The sequence below is a fragment of the Ambystoma mexicanum genome, chromosome 2p, assembly GCF_040938575.1.
Source record: "Ambystoma mexicanum isolate Mex_15411 chromosome 2p, UKY_AmexF1_1, whole genome shotgun sequence".
Lineage (NCBI taxonomy): Eukaryota > Metazoa > Chordata > Amphibia > Caudata > Ambystomatidae > Ambystoma > Ambystoma mexicanum.
This window is the reverse complement of record NC_090923.1, coordinates 1,060,543,220-1,060,566,511: the sequence shown is the minus strand read 5'-3', so window position 1 is coordinate 1,060,566,511 and position 23,292 is coordinate 1,060,543,220. Positions and strand designations below refer to the sequence as shown.

Sequence of the window (23,292 nt, the reverse complement as noted above, 5' to 3'; positions counted from 1 at the left end):
CAAGTAAACTCGGTAATCAAGAAATGTTTCTTCCTCCTGCGAGCAGAAAAAAGGATCCTACCGTTCCTGTCGTTCGCCAACAAAACACTTATCATCGCTCTGATCATGTCCAGAGTAGACTATGCCAATAGCCTATACCTGGGCATGCCTGCACGACTTCTAAAGAAACTGCAACGCATACAAAATGCAGCAGCCAGACTCCTCCTCAAGCTACCCAGAAGAGAACACATCACACCCGCGCTAAAAATACTACACTGGCTACCACTAAAACAGCGAATAAAGTTCAAGTCCATGTGCATCACGCACAGAGCAATACACAAACAAGGCGCGCAATTCCTAGGCGACAAACTACGCCTACATAAACAGACAAGAACACTAAGATCAAGCACCGACATACGCCTGGAACCAAAACCCTACAACAGAAAAAAACTCGGAGGATCCTCCTTTTCTCACCAGGCACCCAAAACCTGGAACGACCTACCTAAGAATATACGGAACACAACAATCCACCTAGCATTCAGGAAACTCCTCAAATCATGGCTCTTCACAGCGTAACCATAACGGAGACGGACTAGAATACGCAGACATTAAAACAACAGTGAAAATAACTCCGACCTCGGCCACTCTCAAATTGGACAAACACTCCAAGGCTCCAGAGACTGATCACATACTTGGACCCAGACGAAAGCCCTCAAGCGACTCACCCACTCGTACGTACCAGACGGACCATACCCAGACCGGCAAACGCATTTAGATAGAAGTGTAAATATTAGCACGGCCACACTTAGATGGAGTTGTGAATACTGGCCTGCATCACATCTAGATGGGACCTTGAATGTTGGCATGCCCGTACCTACGCTAAACGGGATAGGATTGAAGGACAACATGCCCGGGCCTAGATGAATCTTGAATGCTAGCAGGTGCCACACTTAGAACTGTGAACGCCAGCCTGAGTAGCATCCAGATTAAGTTATGAATGTTAGCATGCCCACACCTAGACAGATTTCTAAACACTAGCCTGCGCCGCACCTAGAAAAGTCTATGAATGTTGGCATGCCCACATGTGAAGGCCAACAAGTGCCACACCTAGACAAAACTGAATGTTAGCAGGCTAAAGGTCATGTAACCCACTAACCAATATAAGCTCAAACTCTGCATACTTATCTCACTCAAAAAACTCACAACCATCTCTCGCACAACAAGCCGCACGCACTTCACAACACTGCAACAACACATAAGCCGGAGCACCAGCACACGCAGACTGACACCGAACCAATACCGGCACCAAAGCTCAGCACCCGGTGTACACCGCACTACTAATCTCACTATCCTACTCCCTTTTTACCCTACTAACCAATCCCCCCCCTTATCACTAACAGATCCGCCAGAGCGCCTGTGGACCAATTCCGTTGGCGACGGTGCGCGGTACAAATACCTTTAACATTTAATCTCTCCAAATCAAAGAGGTTATTTATTCCCTTGGTCAGCTATCCTCCAACCTTTGAGTTCAGTCTCGATTTCTTTCCCACATTCACTTCCTTCATTAAGGTCTTCTGGCTGTAATCTAGGGTCATCTTTGACGCTTCGTTCTCTTTACATATCTTGTTGCTTGGTTGTGCCAAATTCACCTGCTTAATATTTGGAAAGAGTGTTCTATTCTTTCCTTTCACAATACGAAACTTCTGATTACTGTTCTTGTTCTCATCTAGAATATTGCTCTTTTCTACTTGGTCTCTCTGCAAATCTATTGGATTTTTTTAGCTTGTTAACCTGTACACCCGGAGTTGTTCTCCATTTGATGGCTGCCTTTTGAATCGTTCTTATTTCACTTATTTTGTATAGTCCAAGTGCATACATGGTCTGCCCCATCACCCGCCCATCTTTATGCTTTATTCACTTTCTACTTTCCCTGTTGCACTCTCAGAATATCTTGCCTGTCCCCAGCCCCCCTTGTGCTCAGATTCCATTCTCTCTTAGTCCCTACGTATTGAAATAAACTCCCACTTGCTGTCAGATTACTTTCTTTGTTCCCGCTCTTTGGCTCTCATTTAAAAGATCTTATTTTGGTGTCCTTGTTTTGATTTGTATCACGTAATCTTCATACAGTTATTGTTGTACCGTATATGTATGTTGAGCCCTTTGTTTGAAAACGCTTAATAAGCCAAATAAATACAACTAGGAGTAGAAACATGCACTGTGTCTTGTAGTAGAGCAATGTGCTTCTAATTTAACACGAAACTGAGCAGAACCATAGCTCAGAGCACCCTAAATGCAATAAGGATCTACAATAGCTGCATAGACCAGTAAAACCTACAAAAGGACTGTACAACATTCATACTGTGAGGTTGCAGTGGAACCTATGGAAAGTCTCTACAGACACAATTGACCCATAAGCAAACCAGCATAGAACGAACTCAAGATGGCGGCCATGAACATTGTAGGTACTCTAATGTTACAGTGGAGTAGAGCTCTTTGAACAGCAGGAGTTATCATGAATGTAGCAGTACTGCACCCCTCCCCTAAAAACGGTGGGAAGGGCTGGTGGATGGATGGGGGAGTTAGGGGGAATGCAGAATTTCAGCAGGTACTGCCTACCGGTTATAAGGCTGCAACAATGTAGATTGTATAACTTGGGAGCAAAAACCGCCAAGGATGAACTATTTCGATTTTCTGATTTGTAGAATCACAAAAGTAAAGGGAATATAAAGAAGAGTTTATTTTACATACATCGTAGAAGTGTAGGAGTAACATGTAAAAATGAACATTTTAATCAACCAAGAAGTTGCGCTTAACGGGAGCCATCAACGAAAATTTACTGAGGTCCCATATTTGCCAGAAGTGTTTTTTTGGATGTATATTTACAAAACGTGGATGTTGCAGATACAGAATGAATATAGTTAAGAAGTTATGAAAGGAGGGAATGGTTAATAGATCATTGAGTTTTTACCATAAAGCTCCCTTGCGCAACATACGCCTGAACACCCCGGCGCAGATGTACCTTGCGCGCACGGCTGGGCATGATGGGAAACTCGCCCAGACTGTCCTCGTCCCTGGGGATCTCACGTTTTTCCTGGGGTTCAGTGCGCAGTAGGGCCTCCAGGCTGCTGCCATCCTGTGGGGTTAGGCTTTCCTTCTTCAAGGTCTGGTCAATCTCTGCGGAAGCAAATAAATCTGATCAGAAGCCTAAACCACAGCAGTGCAAGCTTCCAATACACAAACAGAAGAGGTACAAGCTATGGAAAGATCCCACTTCAATCACAATCACATACTCATGTTTCTACTTGACCCAGAAAAATAATACCTGAATTCAAGTAACAAACACTTCTAAGATTTCTGAATTTCTTGGAGATTCACTTTATACACGGTCTGATTCCATATGAACATGGCAGGTTTAAAATGTCAGCGGTAAAAACACCTGTGTGGAAGAGTTATTTTCTGGCGGCCTCCCCCCCCCCCAAATAACATTACTCTACCCTACCAACCCATCTATATTGCTGGCCTTGCCCTGCATGCTGCGAGTGGTGGTAAAAGGGACTGTCGCTAACACTTATTGCTGACATTCTAATGTAAGCAGTAAGACCCATAACAAACCAGTCCATGGCCTTATTCCCCACCCTGCATCACCAACTATTCCCAATCCTTTTTTACATGCAGTCACTTCTACCCGAGAGGCAGCTCCTTCCAATGAGGCCAGGGAGGTGATGCCCCTACCTGATAGTCCCCCCTGGGGTTGGTACTCAGTGGGAGGATCTCATGGAAATGGATCTGGGAGCAGGCACGACTACCCAAGGAGAACGCTGTATACTCCACTCCAATCCCCCTCACCCACACCACCCTTGCCTTGCCTTGTTAGCACATGAACATGAGTCATGTAGCCAAAATCATAAGCACTGGGACAAGGAAGAGTCTAGTCTACCCAAGGGAGGACTATAGAACAGGTACTAAGACAAGGATGCAATGAGAAAGCATGAAGAGCACTCCTGGAACCAGCAGTGAACATTCTAGTGGTTCCCCAACTCCTATTGGTGAAGTCACATTCAAAACTGAAGTGGGAAAATAGGAGAGGAAGTTCAGCCCTCCCTGGAGGAGGCGCAAGCAAAGCAAGTCAGGGGAGAGAAGCAAGGCGGACCGGGATGCAAGGCGAGCAGACACAGTATCGCTCGAGGGTCGGAAGTGAAAAGAAATTATCACTACTGGAAAGCAGCCGATTTAACTGACAGAAGAGGGACCGTGCGGTCCGTGTTTGTAGAGCAGAAGGGAGGGAACCAGCAGCTGCGAAACCGCTGTAGCGTGGCAGGCACGCCAGGACCAAAGGGGAGTCCCAGGACCGACCAAGCCCACAGCAATGCTCCCTGAAAGTAGGGGCCAATGCGGCCTGGCCGGTGGGTACAGTAGAGAGGTTAGTGGTCCTGATAAGAAGGGTGGACATACCCTGGGCAGAAGGGCTGAGAAAAGAGCCTGGGAAAAAGATTGTGGCAAAGTAATCTGTAAAGCAATACAGGTCTATTTAGGCAACTGTGGGCTGTGGTAGTTTTAGGCTTTTATTTATATTTTAATAATGAGATGTTTAGTTATGATAATTGAATTAAAATGATGTTTTATAAGTTTGATTTGTATTTGTGAAATGGTTCTTCTGAACTACTGTACACATGTAATAAATACGGGTCTGGAACCCGCACCAACAAGAAGGAAGGATCCTCTGTCATCTTGATAGTCACAGTACTTTGCAGGTTAATGAACCAGGTCTGCCACAATACCAGAAGAGAATCCTTCGGGTCTGGGAGCCACACCTATAAGAATGTAATTCAATCTACGTTGAGAAATATACAAATCGTAGAAAGAGGCCAGGGGAAGGGAGTCGTTCCAGCTAGTATTGTGAACTGTGATAAAAAGCTTGGAAAGAGCAGGGGATTGGAGACAGTCCCCCTGATGTTAACTGTGAAAGTAACAGCCAAGGGAGTGTGCGAACAAAGCCAAGGAAGGGCAGGGGAAGGGAGTCATTCCTTCTGGATTTGTGTGGGAGAAACACACATACATCAGGAGATGATGGGCATTCTTCAGAAACCCAATAGTGAAGAAACAACTATGGGCAATAAGAAATGTTGATGTTTGAACTGTAACTTTACCTTTTGAGAGTGAACTGAGAATTGTACTGCTTTTTAGCATTACCACGTGGAACTTTGTTTCATGCCTTGGCAAGAGATCGAGACCTGTGAAAGGGAGTCATTCCCTCAGATAAAGTGTGTTCTGTTGTCCAGAAGGGAGACATTCTTCTGGACCAAAAAGATACACTTCCAACTAAACTGAAAGTGTTAGTGGAAGGGACAGAAGTAGGTTTTTGACAGTACAGTTGACACTCAAGTAACCGAATCCTTTGCATTGTTAGTTGAGGTAGGGAAAACCCTGTTAGAGTTAGGGTGAGGTACGTGTTCTCTTTATTTCTGGTATAATAAAGGTGTAAGCAAACAACTACACCACCTGTGTGTCAGTCTCCTCCCTCTGCACCCTTGCAGTACATTTTCAAGAGTAAATTATAAGGAAAAGCAGGACTCGGAATAATGTAGTAATTTTTTATGTGGAGAACACATGAATAACAAACACCTTCCACAATGAACAAAATATAGCCATAGATATGGCAAATAGACTGAAACAATAGACCTCAATAAAACATGTACAGTGCAGGACGATAGACAACAAATAAATGTGTATGATTTGAACAAATGTATCAAGATATTCACAGTTGAACACAAAAACTTAACACAATCTGAGAAAAATCAACCTCAAAATAAATGAACAGCAAGTAGAGTGCATAGATAAAAATGAACAAATTAAAACTGTCGACCCGTATACAGAAGTTTCGGCTACATGGGCCCAGTCGTCTTCCGAACAGAAGATTTGACTGTAGCAGATTGTGAGCCGTGAAAGGATCATGATTCTGCATGTTAAAATGTTTTGAAAAAGTTTCAAAAAACAGTTGCTAGACTGGCCTGTTAAATCAGTTGTAAAACCCAAGTGAAAGCCAAAAAACAAGTGAAAGCACTTACTGTGGTCTTCAAAGTTCAAGATGATCCCAAATGGGTACCTGGTCGTACGAACAAGCTATCACTGCCCACAGTATGTTGCCTGCCTCACTGAAACATAAGACAGAAAAGATAGAACAGAGCCAAAGACAGGATCAAGAGGAGCAAGGTGACACCCGAGAAGGAAAAGGCTAAAGGTTTTTAAAAAATGGAAAGCGACCAAAAAGATTGTTTGGTTAATTACTCCCCAATAGCACAAATATATAAATGTCAGGCACTTTATCTTTATATTTACGCTTCACTGATTATAGTAAGAGCATTTGTGCATTGTCAATCAGGACACAGGTTTGGGCAAATGGCAATCCATTTTGCCCGCTGTAAAAAGCATATATGTAAGCAATTCATTTGTACCAAGTGCTGAAATCTCAGCCACGACACACTAGTGGGATAAAGGCAAGAATGAAAGCTTACCGAGTTGGTCAGCGTGTAGGCACAACACTATCGATGCTGCTCTTTACTATTTAATGTTCCACGTTGGAAGCAACCAAAGGGCAGCAGTGAATTAATACAAAGCGTGACCGTAGGCTGATCTTGGTGAAGTACGGCATATACTGCCAAGCTATTCCATGTACAAATATACACTGAGTGGAAGAGTTCACGCTCCATGCCGTTCGATTCTCCATGGCAAGAGACTCGCCCGTGTACGTTCTGTTTATGAACAGAAGACATAGGCAGGAAATGTAATGTGTGTACAAAATAATATGCAGTGCTGCCATCATGAAAGGGAAGCCCTCATATTTATAGTAAAATGTGAAAAAAAATAGGAAGGCATTGTAGATTAGGTGAGCTTTATCAAAATAGGTGCTCCCACTGGATTTCTTAATTAAGCACTGTACGATGTGTGCCTAACCTAAAGATCAATGTTTGTTCAAGTCTCACTAGACGTGCAAGGGCGCTGTAATTGTGTAATTCTGGTTGTATAGGGTCCACAATTACCCATCTTAGGTCATCTTCATTGTGGCCTTACTCAAAGCGTTTCACCAAATGTGCTTGTGTGTTGCCATTTTGGATTTGGGATCTATGTTCCAAAATCTTAGTACATGCTGATGTAGGTGTGGTCATACCCACACAAAGCAATAGGCGCTACCTACAAATAAAAGGGACCGCTATGGGAGCAGCCTTTGCTCCAAGTATAGCCAATCTTTACATGGCCTCATTTGAGTATTCATTTATGTTCTCTGAACACACCTAAACGTCCAGTATAAAACAATAGAGGAGAAATATAGATTATATCTTTCTCATATGGGAAGGTACGATTGATGACCTGACCACTTTAGCGAAATGGTTGAATGGCCTCAATCCAAATTTGAAATTGTCCATGCACTCCAGTAACCTGGACATTCTCAAGTGTAAGGACTTCAAATTGTACACTACAACTTACAAAATTCCTACCAATAGGAACACTATTTTACACTACATGACAACACCATAAAAACCTGCCAATTTCCCATTTAGTCAATTTCTGCGCTCTACCACCATTACTCTGAGCACAGCAACAACATGATCTCACAGTTCATTACACGAGGAAACCTTTGACGAGAACAGCTAAACACGTCTGGCATATAGATAGGAATGCCCTCTTCATTCACAAAAGATGTCTTCTACCTATCCCATAAGCGCTTGCTACACAACTCTCAAGATTTACACCCAAACGCAAAAGGCTCACTCGAGACCTTGGCGACTGGAGGAAGAACTTTTTTGCAGAAGCAGACGGTCATACTCGGTCACAGGGATTCACAGCACCAGGTTGTGAAGGATTGACGCAAGCTTCGCAACAACAGTTGTCACCCAGCAGACTTTCTTCCTTTACTCGGTCCACAAATCAGCTAAGCGGACTTCTACAATCGGGATGGAGTCTCTGTAGGCCCAGACAAATGCCCACGAGTTTGCAGCCAGAACCGCACTTGCCAAGATGATGCACAACAGCAGAGCCAGAGGCCCCAGGTTATTCAGAGATGGCAGACACAGAAGGTCATAGCTCGTCGTGGGAGGGCTCAAACTGTAGGTGGTCTCGAGACTGATTATGCCCACCAGTCCAAGGGAGGAAGTTGTCCTGACTTGATCTTTCCTGTCACACAAAAGAGGGCCGGAGCTTCAGCGGTCACTCAGTCCGCTCTGGTGATCGCTGGAGGTGGCTGCATGCATCCTTCCAAGGTAGACTGTGGCTTCGGCGTCAAAACCCTTGCCTTATATACTGGAAGACAGCAACTGAGCATGCATGCTACATTCAAACATGGGGTGGTGGCTGTCCCAAAGGGAACTCCAGGCTCCTAAGAAGACATACTGGAGGATAATGAAATGGAGTTTCAATGTCCTCCCTGCTTCCTGTCCTCCGACACACTGGTGGCTCTGGCAAGCTTTCCCGTGGAAACCGGTCGAAGACAAAGGACAGATCAGGAGCTTCTCCACTCAGGTCGGCAGAAGGATCAAGTAAGGACAAGTCATTGTGCGCTCAATGGTGGGCCCATGTCACCCTTGCTGCAGCCGAGAATACATCCTGCGATGTACGTATCACAAAATCGTTAGAATATCATCCACTGCCACAAGCCAGTCAAATTTGTTGCCAACAAGAAAGCTAAATGAGAAGTGAGACAATGGATACTTTTTGTCCTCTCGGCACTCCCCATAATTTAGGGTGTGGTGATCTCAACAAATAAAAGTATAGGTAGGATAAAATGTATACCCCTATCCTGGTAACAAGGAGCTATCAGCAACACTGCACAGAAGGTGCTGTGTGCTGCAATAGTAAAGTACAGATGCCACAAACAGATGGAGAAATGCAGACACCATCAAGAATAACCAAAAAGGGATCCCAGAGTCACAGACAATAGGTATGTGAGGAAAAAGGTTCCCACTCAGACAAGAAGCTGAAAGTCCAGCAAAAAGCGCTGGGATGCTCCCCAAGTGGGGACAATTACACACAAGATGCAAATTCTATTGAACAGGGAGCGACCGAAACAATCTTTTTGGTCTTTCCTCTTTTCCTGCCTTTTCCCTCTTGTTTTGGTCTTTTCCTTCTCTTGTTTCGCTCTGCTCCTCCCGATACTGGCTTTGGCTCAGTTCTACCTTTTCGGTCTTATATTTCAGTGAGGCAGGCAACACACTGTAGATAGCGATTGCTTGGTTCATTTGACCAAGGTACAATATTGAACTTTGAAGAGCACAGTGAGTGTTTTCACTTATTTGTGGCGTGCAGTTGGTCTTTACAAATGATTTAACAGGCCAGGCTAGCCACGGTTTTCTGAAGCAGGTTCAAAACATTGCAGAATCTTGATCCTTTCACAAATCATCCTCTACAGTCACATCTTTTGTCCAAGAAGGCAGGGCCTACCAGACAAGATACAGGCCCATGTAGCCAAAACCCCCATATATGGTCGACAGGTCATTTTTATTTATGCACTATACTTGCTGATCTTCATTTATTTTGAGGTTGCTTGATTTGTCTCAAATTTTGTTTTAGGTTTTTATCTGTTCAACCAGGAATATACATTTGTAAAAATAATATACATTTGTTGTCTCTATCCTCCTCCACTATACAGGTTTTAGTCTTTTTGCCATATCTAGGGATATCCTTCGTTCATTGTGAAACGTTTTCTTAATCATGTGTTCGCCACATTAAAATTACAACATTTTCCATAGTATGCAGAAAGTGCAGCCAATTGAGGTTTTCCGATTGTCGTTCATTGTAGCGCAAGGAAGAGGCAGGCTGTTGCCTTTCGGAAACAAAGATGCCTACAGAGTGGATTACACCAAGTCAAATCACTGTGCGGTAGAGACAGGAAGAGTTAAATGCACGTGTGATGGTTACTCTGTGGTTATGGGGAACTTTTGTCAAGCATGACAATCACCCAGTGTGTATCCAGTCGCTATACAGAAGTTGAATTAGAGGACCAGAGACAGCCAAGGTACTGTAAACTTGATTATAGATTAAAGAGGTAAGTTTTCAATCTTTTCCTGCAATAAAGTAGGTTAAACTCCCTCCATAACTTGGAGGTTAAGGATTTCCAAAAGCGAATAGCCTGCACCTGGAAAGAGCGACCGCCTGCTCCCTCTCCTCAACATTGGCATGCTCAGTCTTCGGGCCAGCCGTAAACTGGCAGAATGTACCATAACATAGGCATTGACCTTTATAGCCAGTGGAGTTGCTCTTGGGTATTGCAGATATTTGAAGACTATGCACACGCTTTTTAAAATGATTAGATTTTTTACTGTCACCCAGTGTAGGGAGCGAATCGCAGAAGAAATGTGTTGGTACTTCTTGCACTTCATTAAAAGCCTTGCCGCCATGTTCTGTAATTTCTTTAACCATACCAATGACATAGTCTGGTAAACCCAGATAAATGGCATTATTGAAGTCCACGTGCAAAGAGAACAGGGCATTACATACCAATACCTGATGAGTGTTAAGACGGATTTCTGAACTCGGACCTGGTGGGCAGAGGTTCAGAAGGCCTGCCTAGTTTCTTGGAACAGGGTAACCTTCTGGACAAGCCAGACCAATCAAGGTAGCTTTGTGGTGGTCAAGACTAGGTATCAGGAGGGGTGAGGATGACTGAAAGACCTCAATGAACACACAGAGCAAAGGACACTTACACATCACTCCCACTCAGATATAGATATAGATATGACAATGCATTACTTACCGTAAAAGCATTTCTGATGGTTGTATCTGCTTAGATTCACATGCTGTGCATAGGTCCGACATCCAGTGGTCACTGCGGAGTATTGCATTTTGTTTTTCGTAGTCGAAAAGGGGACGTCGACAAGGCGTGTCTGTAACACTATCCCTATAGTGACGTGTGTAGTACCCACAATCCCTCACGCGTCGAGGTCCCTCTGTTTGTATTTTTCTGCCCTGAGGGAGCCTTCTAGACGTGAGTGAGTACGGAAAAGAGAGAATTATAGAAGACGTCTATGTTCCTTCCATCCAAGCGGGGAGGCAGGGTGGGCGCATGTGAATCTAAGCAGATACAACCATCAGGAATGCTTTTACGGTAAGTAATGCATTGTCTTCTGATGTTTGTTAATCTGCTTAGAATCACATGCTGGGCATAGACTAGCGAGCAGTACCCGGAGTTGGCGGTGGGTTATGAGAAGGAACAGTAGAGAAAATATGTCTTAATACTGCCTGTCCCACCTGGGAGTCAGATCTAGAGTGTGCATCTAGACAGTAGTGTTTTGTAAAGGTGTGCACAGAACTCCAGGTAGCCGCTTTGCAGATGGACTCAAGGGGAACATTTGCAATGAATGCTATGGACGCCCCCGTGCCTCGAGTAGAATGTGCTCTTGGCCTAAAGGGCAGTTCTCCCTTAGCAAGAGTATAGCAGAGAGTGATGCATTGAACAATCCATCTAGAAATAGTGGACTTAGAAACTGCATCCCCTTCTCTTCCTGCTGCCACCGAGACGAAGAACTGATTAGTCTTCCTCAGTGGTCTGGTTCTTTCCATGTAGAACATGACCGCTCTGCGGACATCTAGTGTGTGCAGAGTCCTCTCTCCCAAGTTGGAAGGATTTTGAAAGAACGCTGGTAGTTCTATAGACTGGTTCACGTGGAATTTAGAGATGAATTTTGGAGCAAACCTAGGGTGAGTGCGTAGAACCACTTTATCTTTGTGAACTGTAACAAAGGGGTCTAGAACAGAAAGAGCCTGTAGTTCACTTACTCTCCTGATGGAGGTGATAGCTATCAGAAAAGCAGTCTTAAGGGTGAGGTCTTTAAGAGATGCTTTGTGCATGGGTTCAAATGGTGCGCCCATGAGTTTGGTAAGTACCACGTTAAGGTCCCATCCGGGAGCTGGGTCAGCTATCGGGGGGTGTATTCTCTTTACTCCCTCCATGAAGGCCTTTATAACAGGGATCTTCCACCACGACACTTTGAGTTGGGAAGTGGTGTATGCAGAAAGTGCCGCTAGGTGGACTTTAATGGAATTGAACACCAGACATGAATCCAATAAGTGGGTCAGGTATAGAATAATATGTGTGGGAGAGCAGTCAATTGGGTTGATGCCCTTTCCTCTGCACCAAATGACAAATCTCTTCCATTTGCTAGAATAGCAGTGGCGAGTGTTAGGTTTTCTGGCTTCCCTGAGGATGTCCATGCATCTCTGCGGGAGCTGTAGATGACCAAATTCTATGATCTCAGGAGCCAGGCTGCTAAGTTCATGTTCTGGGGGCATGGATGCAGAGTCCTGCCCCTGTCTTGTGACAGCATGTTGTACGGGCAGGGGAGTTTCACTGGGGGAGATAGAGACATCTCCATCAAGTGAGCGAACCATGGCTGTCGGGCCCACATTGGGGCCACCAGTATCATGGTTACTTGTTCCTGGTGCATCTTGTGTACTACCCTGTTGAGAAGGGGAGTCGGGGGAAAAGCGTAAACAAATCTCCCTGACCATTGAATCGACAGACCGTTCCCCCTTGGATTGGTTCTGGGGGTACCTGGAGGCGTAACTTTGGCATTGTGAGTTCTCCAGGGTTGCGAACAGGTCTATTTCTGGGAACCCCCATTGCGTGAAGACGTCGAAGACGGTGTCTTCGTGCAGTCGCCATTCGTACTCTTCGGGCAGGGGGAAATCTCTGCTGAGTTTGTCTGCCAGCAGATTGAGTTCCCCTGGTACATGTTGTGACAGAAGGAACATATTCTGTTTGAGAGCCCACTTCCATATGTTCTGGGCCAGTTTGGACAGTCCTGGAGAGTGGGTTCCCCCCTGTTTGTTGATGTAATACATGGCTGTGGTGCTGTCTGTAAGGACCATCACTGTCCTGCCTTGTAGGTGTTCCTTGAAGGCTTTTAGCGCCTTGAACACCGCTAGTAGCTCCAGAAGATTGATGTGTTTGGATGCTACGTTCGGAGTCCACTCGCCGTGAGCAGTTTGATGGGATAGGTGAGCCCCCCATCCTGTGAGGGATGCGTCTGGTTAGAGTGGCTTCCGCCGCGGGTGTGGCAAAGGGTTTCCCTTTTTCCAGGTTTTCCCTTGTCCACCACCGTAGCGAGAGAACTAAGGCCTGCGAGACCACCACCAGGTCGTCCCATAGTCCGCTGGCCTGACACCACTGGCTGTTGAGCCACTCTTGCATTGGGCGCATGCGCAGGCGCGCGTGAGGTACCAAATAAATACACGACGCCATCATGCCTAGCAAGCGCATTGCTTTGCGTACCGTCACCTCTCGACCGGTCACATATTGAGGGATCTGAAACAACATGTTTTGGACCCTCTCTTTGGAGGGGAAGACGAGGCCGTCCTTTGTTTGAATTAGAGCCCCTAGGAATTGTTTGATTTGGCTGGGGTCTAGGCTGGACTTCTTCTCGTTGATGGAGAAGCCCAACTGGAACAAAAGGTCTACCGTCTTTTGGGTATTGGAAAAGCATGTTTCGTAAGAATCCCCTGTTATGAGCCAGTCGTCGAGGTAAGGGTAAACTGGGATGGACAACCTGCGCAGGTGGGCCGCTGCCACTACCTTCGTGAATACCCTCGGTGCTGATGCTATGCCGAAGGGTAGCACTCTGAACTGGTAGTGTTTGCCCTCTATCATGAACCGGAGGTATTTTCTGTGCGCTGGCAACATTAAAATATGAAAGTATGCATCTTTCATGTCCAATGTTGTCATGTAATCTCCCTGTGAAAGCAGTGGGATCACTTCCTGTAAGGTCACCATACGAAACTTTTGGGGTTTGATGAACTTGTTCGCTGGGCGCAGATCTAATACAGGGCGCATGGTTAGATCCTTTTTGGGTACAAGGAAGTACACTGAATAAATACCTTCCGTTACCTGAGCTAGCGGCACGTCCTCTATGGCTCCTTTTTCCAGCAGTAGTTGTACTTCTTGTAGAAGGATGGCAAGATGTTCCGGTGACATGCGTCGTCCCCTCGGGGGTTTGTATGTTGTGGAACTGTTGAATTCGATGCAGTATCCGTGGGCTACGGTGGAAAGTACCCAGCGGTCTGACGTTATACCCTCCCATGCTGGAAGAAAGGATGTTATCCGGCCCCCGACCGGTGTTGCATGGGAGGGGACGCGAATCTTCGCGTCACTTGGTGTTGTTAGGGGCTTGGGAACCTCTGGGGGTGGACCCTCTCCCTCTTCCTTTGCCCCGGCGCTGTCCTCTTTGGCTGTACTGGCCACTATTGGTCTGGAAATTGGTGGCAGGGTACTGTTGCTGCTGGTTTTGTTGTTGGCGTTGGCCACGAAAAAAGCGTTTGTTGCCATAGCCGCGCCTGGTAGAGGGCTTAGAGATTTGGTCCAGAGTTTTGATAGTATCGAACTCTTTTTTAGCCATCTCTAAAGCCTCATCCACCGCTTTTCCGAAGAGGTTAGAGTCTTCAACAGGTTTGTTTATTAAAGACGCCTGTGTCTCCGGTTTGAACCCTGAGTTGCGCAGCCATACGTGTCGTTTTAGGACTATTCCCTGAACAAGGGAACGTCCCGCAGTCTCTGCCGCATCCAGAGATCTTTTTACAATACTCTGGCTGATCTGGGTTCCTTCGGCAATAGTTGAAAGCAGGCGTGTACGTAAAGGTTCCGGCGCTTCTTCGGCGTCTTTGCGCAGTTTGGCCCACTGCGCGTCTGCATAGCTAGCGAGCAAAGAATTGTTGTTGGCAATTCTTGCCGAAAAGGCGGCCGAGGATGTAACCCTTTTTGCAAGGGCATATAACCGTTTGCCATCCTTGTCAGGTGGTGCCTCACTGGTGGAAAGTGGTACCCCTGCCCTCTTTCTTGTGTTGGTTACTACCAGGTAATCTGGAATGGAATGTCCCCTGATGTACAGCGGGTCTGAGGGTGAAGGAGTGAAAAGTTTTTCAATTCTGGGATTGACCCCTCTGATTAGTGCGGGTGTGGACAGCGAAGGGATGATTCTTCTCCTCACAGAAGCAAGGAGGGGAATTGTCTGACTAACTGGGGGTTTCTCCTTAATTACCCTTTCTACAAAGTCTAATTCAGGGGAGAGCTCCCCAGTGTCTAGTTCGAAGTGTGCTGCTGCTTTACGCAATAGGGCATTAAATGTGGGTTGATCGTCAATGGGAGACGTGTTTCTACCAGGTGAGATGTCAGGAGGATTTAGGTTCAGGCCATCAGTGTCGGAATATATTGATGGTGATTGCCAGGGGTGAGAAGGTCCTTCTTCTGGATTTTCACCGAAGCCTTCCCCTACCAAGTCTGGGCTGCCTTCTAGACCTTCCTCCTGGACCTCGTCCATAAACTCATCCTCTACCTCTTCCTCAAAGTAATGTTCTTCCCCAGTGAGGTCGTACACACTGTGGAAGTCTGAGGCTGTGTCCTGGTGGGGATTGCCTAATCTTGGAATTATGGCCCTGGGGTCCTCCTGAGGCCCTTCTCTCATTCTCTTTGGAGTGGGAGGGTTTTGGGCGTTCATAAACCTCTCCATTCTTTCCATGCATAGATCGAGCCTCTCCATGGTTTCATGGGGTACCCCTGAGCGGTCTAGCGGGGGAAAATTGGTGTCTTGTAGCTGAAAACGGCTCGACCTCTCCCATAACGTCGAGGAAAGTGTCCCGTCGCCCTCCGAAAAGCCTTCAGGTGTGCTGGAAATCCCTTCGACTGAAGGAGATTGTCCCTGTGTTCTCGGCGTGTCTTTAGAACTTTGCGTAACGCTCGACGCGTCTTTCGGCGTACGCTTGTGGGCGTCGGCTACCACGATCCTCGCCAAGCTCTCAGCGACTCGTTTGTCAGCGGAGAGCTGTGGTTTCGACGTTATGGGTGTCGAACGCTCTACGGCGGTATGCGCTTTCTGCTGATGCGCACCGGCCGATGATTTGGGGGCGGCGCCCTTATTTGCCGAAAGCCCAGTCGCTGGTCGCGGCTGCGGTTGCGAGAGGGGCTTCGAACCCGAACGGTCCGAGGAGGCCGCCGGTGAAACCTGCGTCTCCTTGGGCGCTGATGCTCTCTTTGCCCTTGGCAAAGAAGAGCCATGGGTTGTGTGCTTATGTGTGGTCTTATGTGCGTCAGTGTCGCCGGGGTGTTCATCCCCATAAGCAGGGCGTGAGCCGAGCCCGTCGGGGAGGGGGACAGACGACGAAGCGCTTGTGCGCTCCCTAGAGGGGTTTACGACTTCCGTAGCGGAGGTCGTGGTATCACGTTCCAATACCTCTGTCGGAGGTATTGACGGTGGGTGGGGCATCGGCCTTCGACATAGCGTAGGCTGCCCACCTTTTGACCCTACGGTCTTTTAGAGTCTTCGGCTTCAGAAGCCGACAAGCCGTGCAACCTTCCTCATTGTGATCGAGGGGCAAGCAGCGGTTACACCGTGAATGCTTGTCCTTCCAAGTAAACTTGCCCTTGCAAAGCGGGCAAAACCTAAAGGGTGTCCTCTCCATAGCCGAGGCAATAAAACGTGATAACCACCCCAAGGGAAAGGAAGGGGAAAAGGAAAGGCATTCTCAGAAAAGATTAGAGATGTCCCACGACCCCCACTCTCCCTACTGTGTTTGGCCTGCGAGGCCAGGCCACGTGTTCGGCAACGCCGAAGGATCTCCTCCGCTCGTCCCCTCTGTCGAAGATCTTGCTCGGCGGAGACAGCTTCACAACAGCGTCGAGGGGGGGATCGATATGTTCTATATTAATATAGGAAAACGACCAAAGGTCGAGGAGATGAAATCTGCAATGTCTCTCGAGGAGCTCCGCGTAAAGGCGACCATTAGCTGGGCGGAAAAAAACAATCTGAGGGACCTCGACGCGTGAGGGATTGTGGGTTCTACACACGTCACTATAGGGATAGTGTTACAGACACGCCTTGTCGACGTCCCCTTTTCGACTACGAAAAACAAAATGCAATACTCCGCAGTGACCACTGGATGTCGGACCTATGCACAGCATGTGATTCTAAGCAGATTAACAAACATCAGCAATATATATATATATATATATATGGGATACATTACTCACCGTAATCGTATTTCTGATGCTTGTATCTGCTTAGATTCACATGGTGTGCATAGGCCGACATCTAGTGGAAGCTGCGGAGTATTACAGTTGGTTTTTCGAAACTCAAAAATGGGCGTCGACACAGGGCGTGCCAGTAATACTATCCCTAGTGTGACGTCCACTGTACCCAAGATCCCTCACGTGTCTAGGATCCTCAGATTGTATTTTTTCTGACATGAGGTAGCATGAGGAGTAGCTTGAGTACAGATAATCCAAGCAGATAGAAAGGTAAGACTACAAGCAACCATGCGCCTTCTCTCAGAGGGGAGGAAGGGTGGGTCGCATGTGAATCTAAGCAGATACAAGCATCAGAAATACGATTACGGTGAGTAATGTATCCCTTCTGAGGCTTGTGGAATCTGCTTCGATCACATGCTGTGCATAGATTAGCGAGCAGTACCTGAAGAAGGAGGTGGGATGTGAGAAGGGTCATGAGCAAATAAGTGTCTTAGAACCGCTTGTCCCACTTGTATATCTGCCTTTGAATGGGTGTCAATGCAGTAATGCTGAGTAAAAGTGTGAATAGAGCTCCAAGTAGCTGCTTTGCAAATGGTGTCAAGGGGTACATTTGCAATGAAAGCCAGAGTGGCCCCAATGCCTCTAGTAGAGTGGGCTCTTGGCGTGAAAGGCAGAGTTCTTTCAGAGAGTGAGTAACACAGCTGGATACAGTTAATAATCCACTTCGAGATGGCACCTTTAGAGACGCGATCCCCCTCTCTGTCTGTAGCTACGGAGACAAACAGTTGATCTGTTTTTCTTAGCGGTCTGGTCTTATTTACATAGTAGAGGACCACCCTACGCACATCTAGGGTGTGTAGTTTCACCTCAGCCGAGCTTTGAGGGTCCTGGGAGAAAGCCGGAAGCTCGATGGACTGGTTTACGTGGAATTTAGATATAAACTTAGGTGAGAACCTAGGGTGTGTGCGTAAAACCAGTTTGTCTTTATGGACAGTAAAAAAGGGATCCTGCACTGACAGAGCCTGAATTTCACTGACCCTTCTTATAGAAGTAATAGCTACTAAGGCGGCCGTTTTATAAGTCAGGTGTTTGAGACTGCTTTTATGCATGGGCTCGAAAGGGGGTCCCATGAGCTTACATAGCACCACATTAAGGTCCCACCCTGGTGGTGGGTTTGAAATAGGAGGGTGAAGTCTCTTTACTCCTTCCATGAATGCTTTAACTACTGGTACTTTCCACCACGAGACCTTGTTATGGGAAGTGGTGTATGCAGACAGGGCTGCCAGGTGTACTTTGTGAGTTAAAAACCAATCCTGCGTCTAGCAGGTGGAGCATGTATGTAACAATAGTTGAAGGAGTGCAATCAACTGGGTTGACTTGTCTACTCTGGCACCAGATAACGAATCTCTTCCACTTGTCAAAGTAACAGTGCCTTGTGTTTGGTTTCCTAGATTCCTTTAGGATGTCCATACACCTCTGTGGTAAATTGAGATGTCCAAACTATGACCTCAGGAGCCATGCTGCCAGGTTCAATGAGTTGGGTTGCTGATGCACTGTTTGACCTTGGTGCTGGGACAGTAGGTTGTACCAGGCTGGAAGTTTGATGGGCTCGCACACCGCCATCCTGCGTAGGTGTGGGAACCACGGTTGTCTTGCCCACATGGGAGCAACTAGTACGCGCGTCATCGACTCTGTTCATCTTGTTCACCACCTTCCTGATGAGGAGTTGGTGGAAAAGCGTACGCAAAAATCCCTGACCAGTTCATCCACAGGCTGTTCCCTTGGGAGTCTGGTTGGGGGAACCTGGATGCAAATCCTGGGCATTGTCTGTTTTCGCTTGTGGCGAATAAGTCTATAGTGGGGAAACCCCACTGAGAGAAGATATTTTCTACGACCTCTCTGTGTAGAACCCATTCGTGTTCCTCTGGGAGGGAGTCTCTGCTCAGAGCATCCGCTAGGGAATTGAGCTCCCCTGGAACATGTTGTGATGACAGGAAGATGTTCTGTCTGAGTGCCCATATCCAGATTTTCTGGGCAAGCTTGGACAGATTTGGCAAACGAGTCCCTCCTTGCTTGTTCAGGTAGAACATGGCAGTTGTGCTGTCCGTCCGGATTTGCACTGACCGGTTTAGTAGGTGGGGCTCGAACGCTTGAAGCGCTCTGAATACTGCCAGAAGCTCTAGCAGGTTGATGTGGTTCTTGGCCACTGAGGGAGACCAGAGACCCTGAGCTGTGTGGTGGAGATGGTGAGCTCCCCACCCCGTCAGACATGCATCGGTAGTGACTACTGCCTGTACTTTGGGATCGTAAAAGGGTTTTCCCTGTGCAAGATTCTCTCTTGTCCACCAGTGAAGGCTTTGTACTAGTGTTGGCGAAACGACCACTAGATCGTCCCACTGACCACTTGCCTGAGACCACTGTTTCGCCAACCATTCCTGCATGGGACGCATGGGCAGGCGCGCGTGGGGGACCAGGTAAATACATGACGCCATCATGCCCAGTAAACGCATTGCTTTGCGTACCGTTATTTGGTGACCGGACTGATATTGCGGAATTTGCAGTAGTATATTCCGAATTCTTTCCTCTGAAGGAAATGTCAACCCCTCTTGAGTATCTAGGATTGCTCCTAGGAACTGTTTTGAGGTGCTTGGCACCAGGCTTGACTTCTTCTCGTTGATTGAGAAGCCTAATTCGTGGAGGAGGTCGATAGTCCTTTGAATGTTTGTCCTGCAAATTCCTGGGGTTTCCCCCGTTATGAGCCAGTCATCCAGATAAGGGTACACTGGGATTGCCTCCCTGCGTAGGTGTGCAGCCGCCACCGCCAGTACCTTGGTGAATACCCTTGGTGCTGAAGCTATCCCGAAGGGCAGTACCTTGAATTGGCAGTGGCGACTGTCTACCTTGAAGCGCAAGTACTTTGTGCGCTGGGAACACGGAAATATGAAAATAAGCATCTTTCATATCCAAGGTTGCCATGTAATCCCCCTTTTTTTTAGGAGGGGGATTACCTCTTGTAGCGTGGTCATACGAAACCTTTGGGGCTCGACATACTTGTTGTCAGGCCGTAAGTCCAATACTGGGCGCATTGTTAAATCTTTCTTTGGCACAAGGAAGTAAGTTGAATAAATACCCTTGTTTACCTGGTGTCCCGGGACGAGTTCTATCGCGTCCTTTTCTAGCAGAATGGCGATCTCCTTCAGGAGAATCTTCTGATGTTCTAAAGAGTGTACTCTTTGTCGTGGAGGATGGTTCCGGGGACGCTGCAATAGTTCTATACAGTACCCTGTGGATACTGTTGACAGCACCCATCTGTCTGATGTGATCCTTTCCCAAGCCTGGGTGAAGTTTGAAATGCGTCCCCCTACTGGGGTTGCGTGAGAAGGGACCCTGAACGGAGGTCACTGCTTTGGTGGAGGCGTGCCGCCTCCTTTGCTGGGGCTGCCTCTGCCTTTACCACAACCTCTCCTATTACCCCTGCCGTAACCCTGGGTAGACTGTTGGCTGTTGTTCCACTGTGTACCCTGCCCCTGGGAATAGTTAGATCCTCTCTGGGAATTTTGGCCGCGTGGGCGACGAAAATTACTATTCCCTCTCTGGTTAGGGTTTTATTGGTTAACTGGCCAAGGGATTGGAGTGTCTTGTATTCATCCTTGGCATTCTTCAGTGCGTCCTCAACCGCCTTACCAAACAGATCGGCTTCCACCTGTTTGTCCAACAATGATGCCTGGGTTTCTGCCTTAAAACCAGACTGCCGTAACCACGCATGTCTCTTGATAACAGTGCCTTCCGCTATCAATCTGCCTGCGTTGTCCGCGGCGTCAAAGGTTGCTTTCAAAATGCAACCAGACACGGCTCTACCCCCTGCGGAAATCCGAGCTAACTAGCCCTTTAAAGGTTCCGGAGCAGTGGCTATGAGTGCCGCGACTTCTTCCCACTGATGGCAGTTGTAGCTGGCCAACAGGGTGGTGGAGTTTGCATTCCTTGCCCGATAGGCGGACGTTGAGGCTACTTTCCTGCCGGAACCATATAGTTTTTTGCTCTCCTTGTCTGGAGGAGCTTCGGACGATGACGAGGGTGTTCCAGCCCTCCTACGAGTGTTAGTGACAACTAGGGAGTCTGACTTCAGATGTCCTCCTATATAGAGAGGGTCAGACTGGGCTGCCCTGAAAAGTTTTTCAACCCTGGGATTGACTGCTCTGATGAGGTTCGGGTTCACCAGGGATGGGTCTATTCTTCGCTGAATGGACTTAAGGATAGGGATGGTCTGGGCAACAGGCCTCCTTTCTCCCACTAACTCCTCAGCGAAGTCCCTCTCCTCCTGGACACCGTGGGGATTAATATGGAAATGTTCTGATGCACGTGCGAGAACCTCGTTTAGGAGGGGTTGGTTATCGACAGGGGAGTCGGTAACCGGGGCTTCGTTTTCTACCGGGGAATCTACTCTGTAGGTTTCAGGGTCTTCCTCTTCTTGGTCCTCATCCCCATAGTAGCCCGTCCCGGTTTGCTCTTCTACCATGCCAAATTCTTGGTCCTCACCAAAGGAAGCCTCTCCTTGATACAGTGAGTATGGTCGTGAGTATGGTTGTACCTCGAAGGGGTCTGTAGACCTCATCGGTGTCTCAAACCGGGGCTTCTTACTCGGGGGGGGGGGGGGGGATAGGATCATTAGAGCCTGAGGGTGTCGCCCCTTGTGGATCATACGAAAGGAAATGGTCTGGATTTTTATCGTTAAAGTCAGCCAAAGAAGACATCCTTGACATGACCCTATCTATGTCTTCACTCAACCATTTTTTGGAACTGGGAATGACTCTCTCAGCAAGTCTCGGAGATTTATCTTGAGTAGATTTGCTGGTTTTAGACATATCAGCAGACCTGGTCTTGTCTGTCTGTCTGTTTAGGGGGAGTGGCGTGTTTCACAGGTGTGGAAGAGTGCAAAGGCTGCTTCTTCTGCTGTTTTCCCCCCTCCCCGTGAGTGGAAAAGTGATTTCCCTGTCCTTTTGTGGCTCCGGAGGTTTTCGACGCTTGGCATCGAGGATCGGGGGTAGGGTCCCTTTCCTTCGAGCGTGGGGCCGCGCTGATCTTGTCTGCAGGCTCCGACTCCTGGAGCGCGGCCTGGGGGTGGAAGTCGTCTTCGTCCTCCGACGATCGAACTTCTGTTAGCCTAGGGAGCAAGGCACTCTTGACAAGAGTGGATGATTGCCTGGAGTCATGCGGCGATCTCGATCGAGAACGCCCAGAGGACACCGAATCGGACCATTCTGATTGTGCCTCTTTCCGAGAACTCGACGTCGTCGAGTCTCGGTTGGACTTCGTGTGTTTAGTGTGTGTGGTGTGTGTGGTGTGTGAAGCGCTTGTGTCGCCGGGGGTCTTCCCCATAGCCGCCCTGCCGGACAACCTTCCGAGGTCGGGGACCTGCGCTCGGCTGTCTTTCGACGCCGGAATGCCCTCGCCGTCCGAAAGTACGGCGTCGCTGCCGTCGCTGAAGGCGCCCTCCGCTGCCATGGCCGCCTGCCTGGCGTGGTGGGCCCAACGCTTCGTCAAACGGTCCTTAAGTGTCTTAGGTTTAAACCTACTACACGCTCTGCAGTTCGCTTCGGGGTGGTCCCTCGGCAAGCAGAGATTGCACGTGGCGTGCCTGTTGACCCAAGGGTATTTGCGATTGCACTTGGGGCAGAATTGAAAAGGGGTACCCTCCATACGCACCTTGAGGCAGCGGGCTGTTAAGTGTAGGAAATGTATAAGGTGTACCTACATACCAAGAGTGTAGAGTATGTCCAACACCCCACTCTCCCTACTTGCAGGGCCGAGGCCAGAGGCCTTCCAAGGCCGAGGCCAGAGGCCTTCCGAGGCCCAAATCCGTCGTGCAGCAGCCGACGGTCGATTTCTTCTCCAGCCGGCGTTGACTGTCAAAGTTCGACGTTGGGATGGGGAAGGATGTAAATAAATTAATATTTTAGCAAAAGTATGGCTAAGGCCAGGGGACTCCGCAAAATGCTTCCGACCAGTTTGGCGGAAAAAAACAATCTGAGGATCCTAGACGCATGAGGGATCTTGGGTACAGTGGACGTCACACTAGGGATAGTATTACTGGCACGCCCTGTATCGTCGCCCATTTTCGAGTTTCGAAAAACAAACTAATACTCTGCAGCTTCTACTAGATGTCGGCCTATGCACAGCATATGATCGAAGCAGATTCCACAAGCCTCAGAAATATGACAATGCATTACTTACCGTAAAAGCATTTCCGATGGTTGTATCGGCTTAGATTCACATGCTGTGCATAGGTTTGACATCCAGTGGTCACTGCAGAG

General features: G+C 47.7%; 1 protein-coding gene across 8 annotated transcripts in view; it reads right to left on the bottom strand.

Annotated features, from left to right (window-relative positions):
• Window positions 1–23,292, bottom strand: part of DPF2 (double PHD fingers 2) — a 763,557-nt gene that overhangs the window by 482,927 nt on the left and 257,338 nt on the right. For 4 of the 8 annotated variants that reach the window (XM_069644977.1, XM_069644981.1, XM_069644978.1 and 1 more), the window contains exon 4: window positions 2,948–3,153. In XM_069644977.1, coding sequence (XP_069501078.1) covers window positions 2,948–3,153 — 206 coding nt within the window. The remainder of the gene's footprint in view (window positions 1–2,947; window positions 3,154–23,292) is intronic. The other 4 variants (XM_069644979.1, XM_069644983.1, XM_069644980.1 and 1 more) reach the window with 1 other exon arrangement.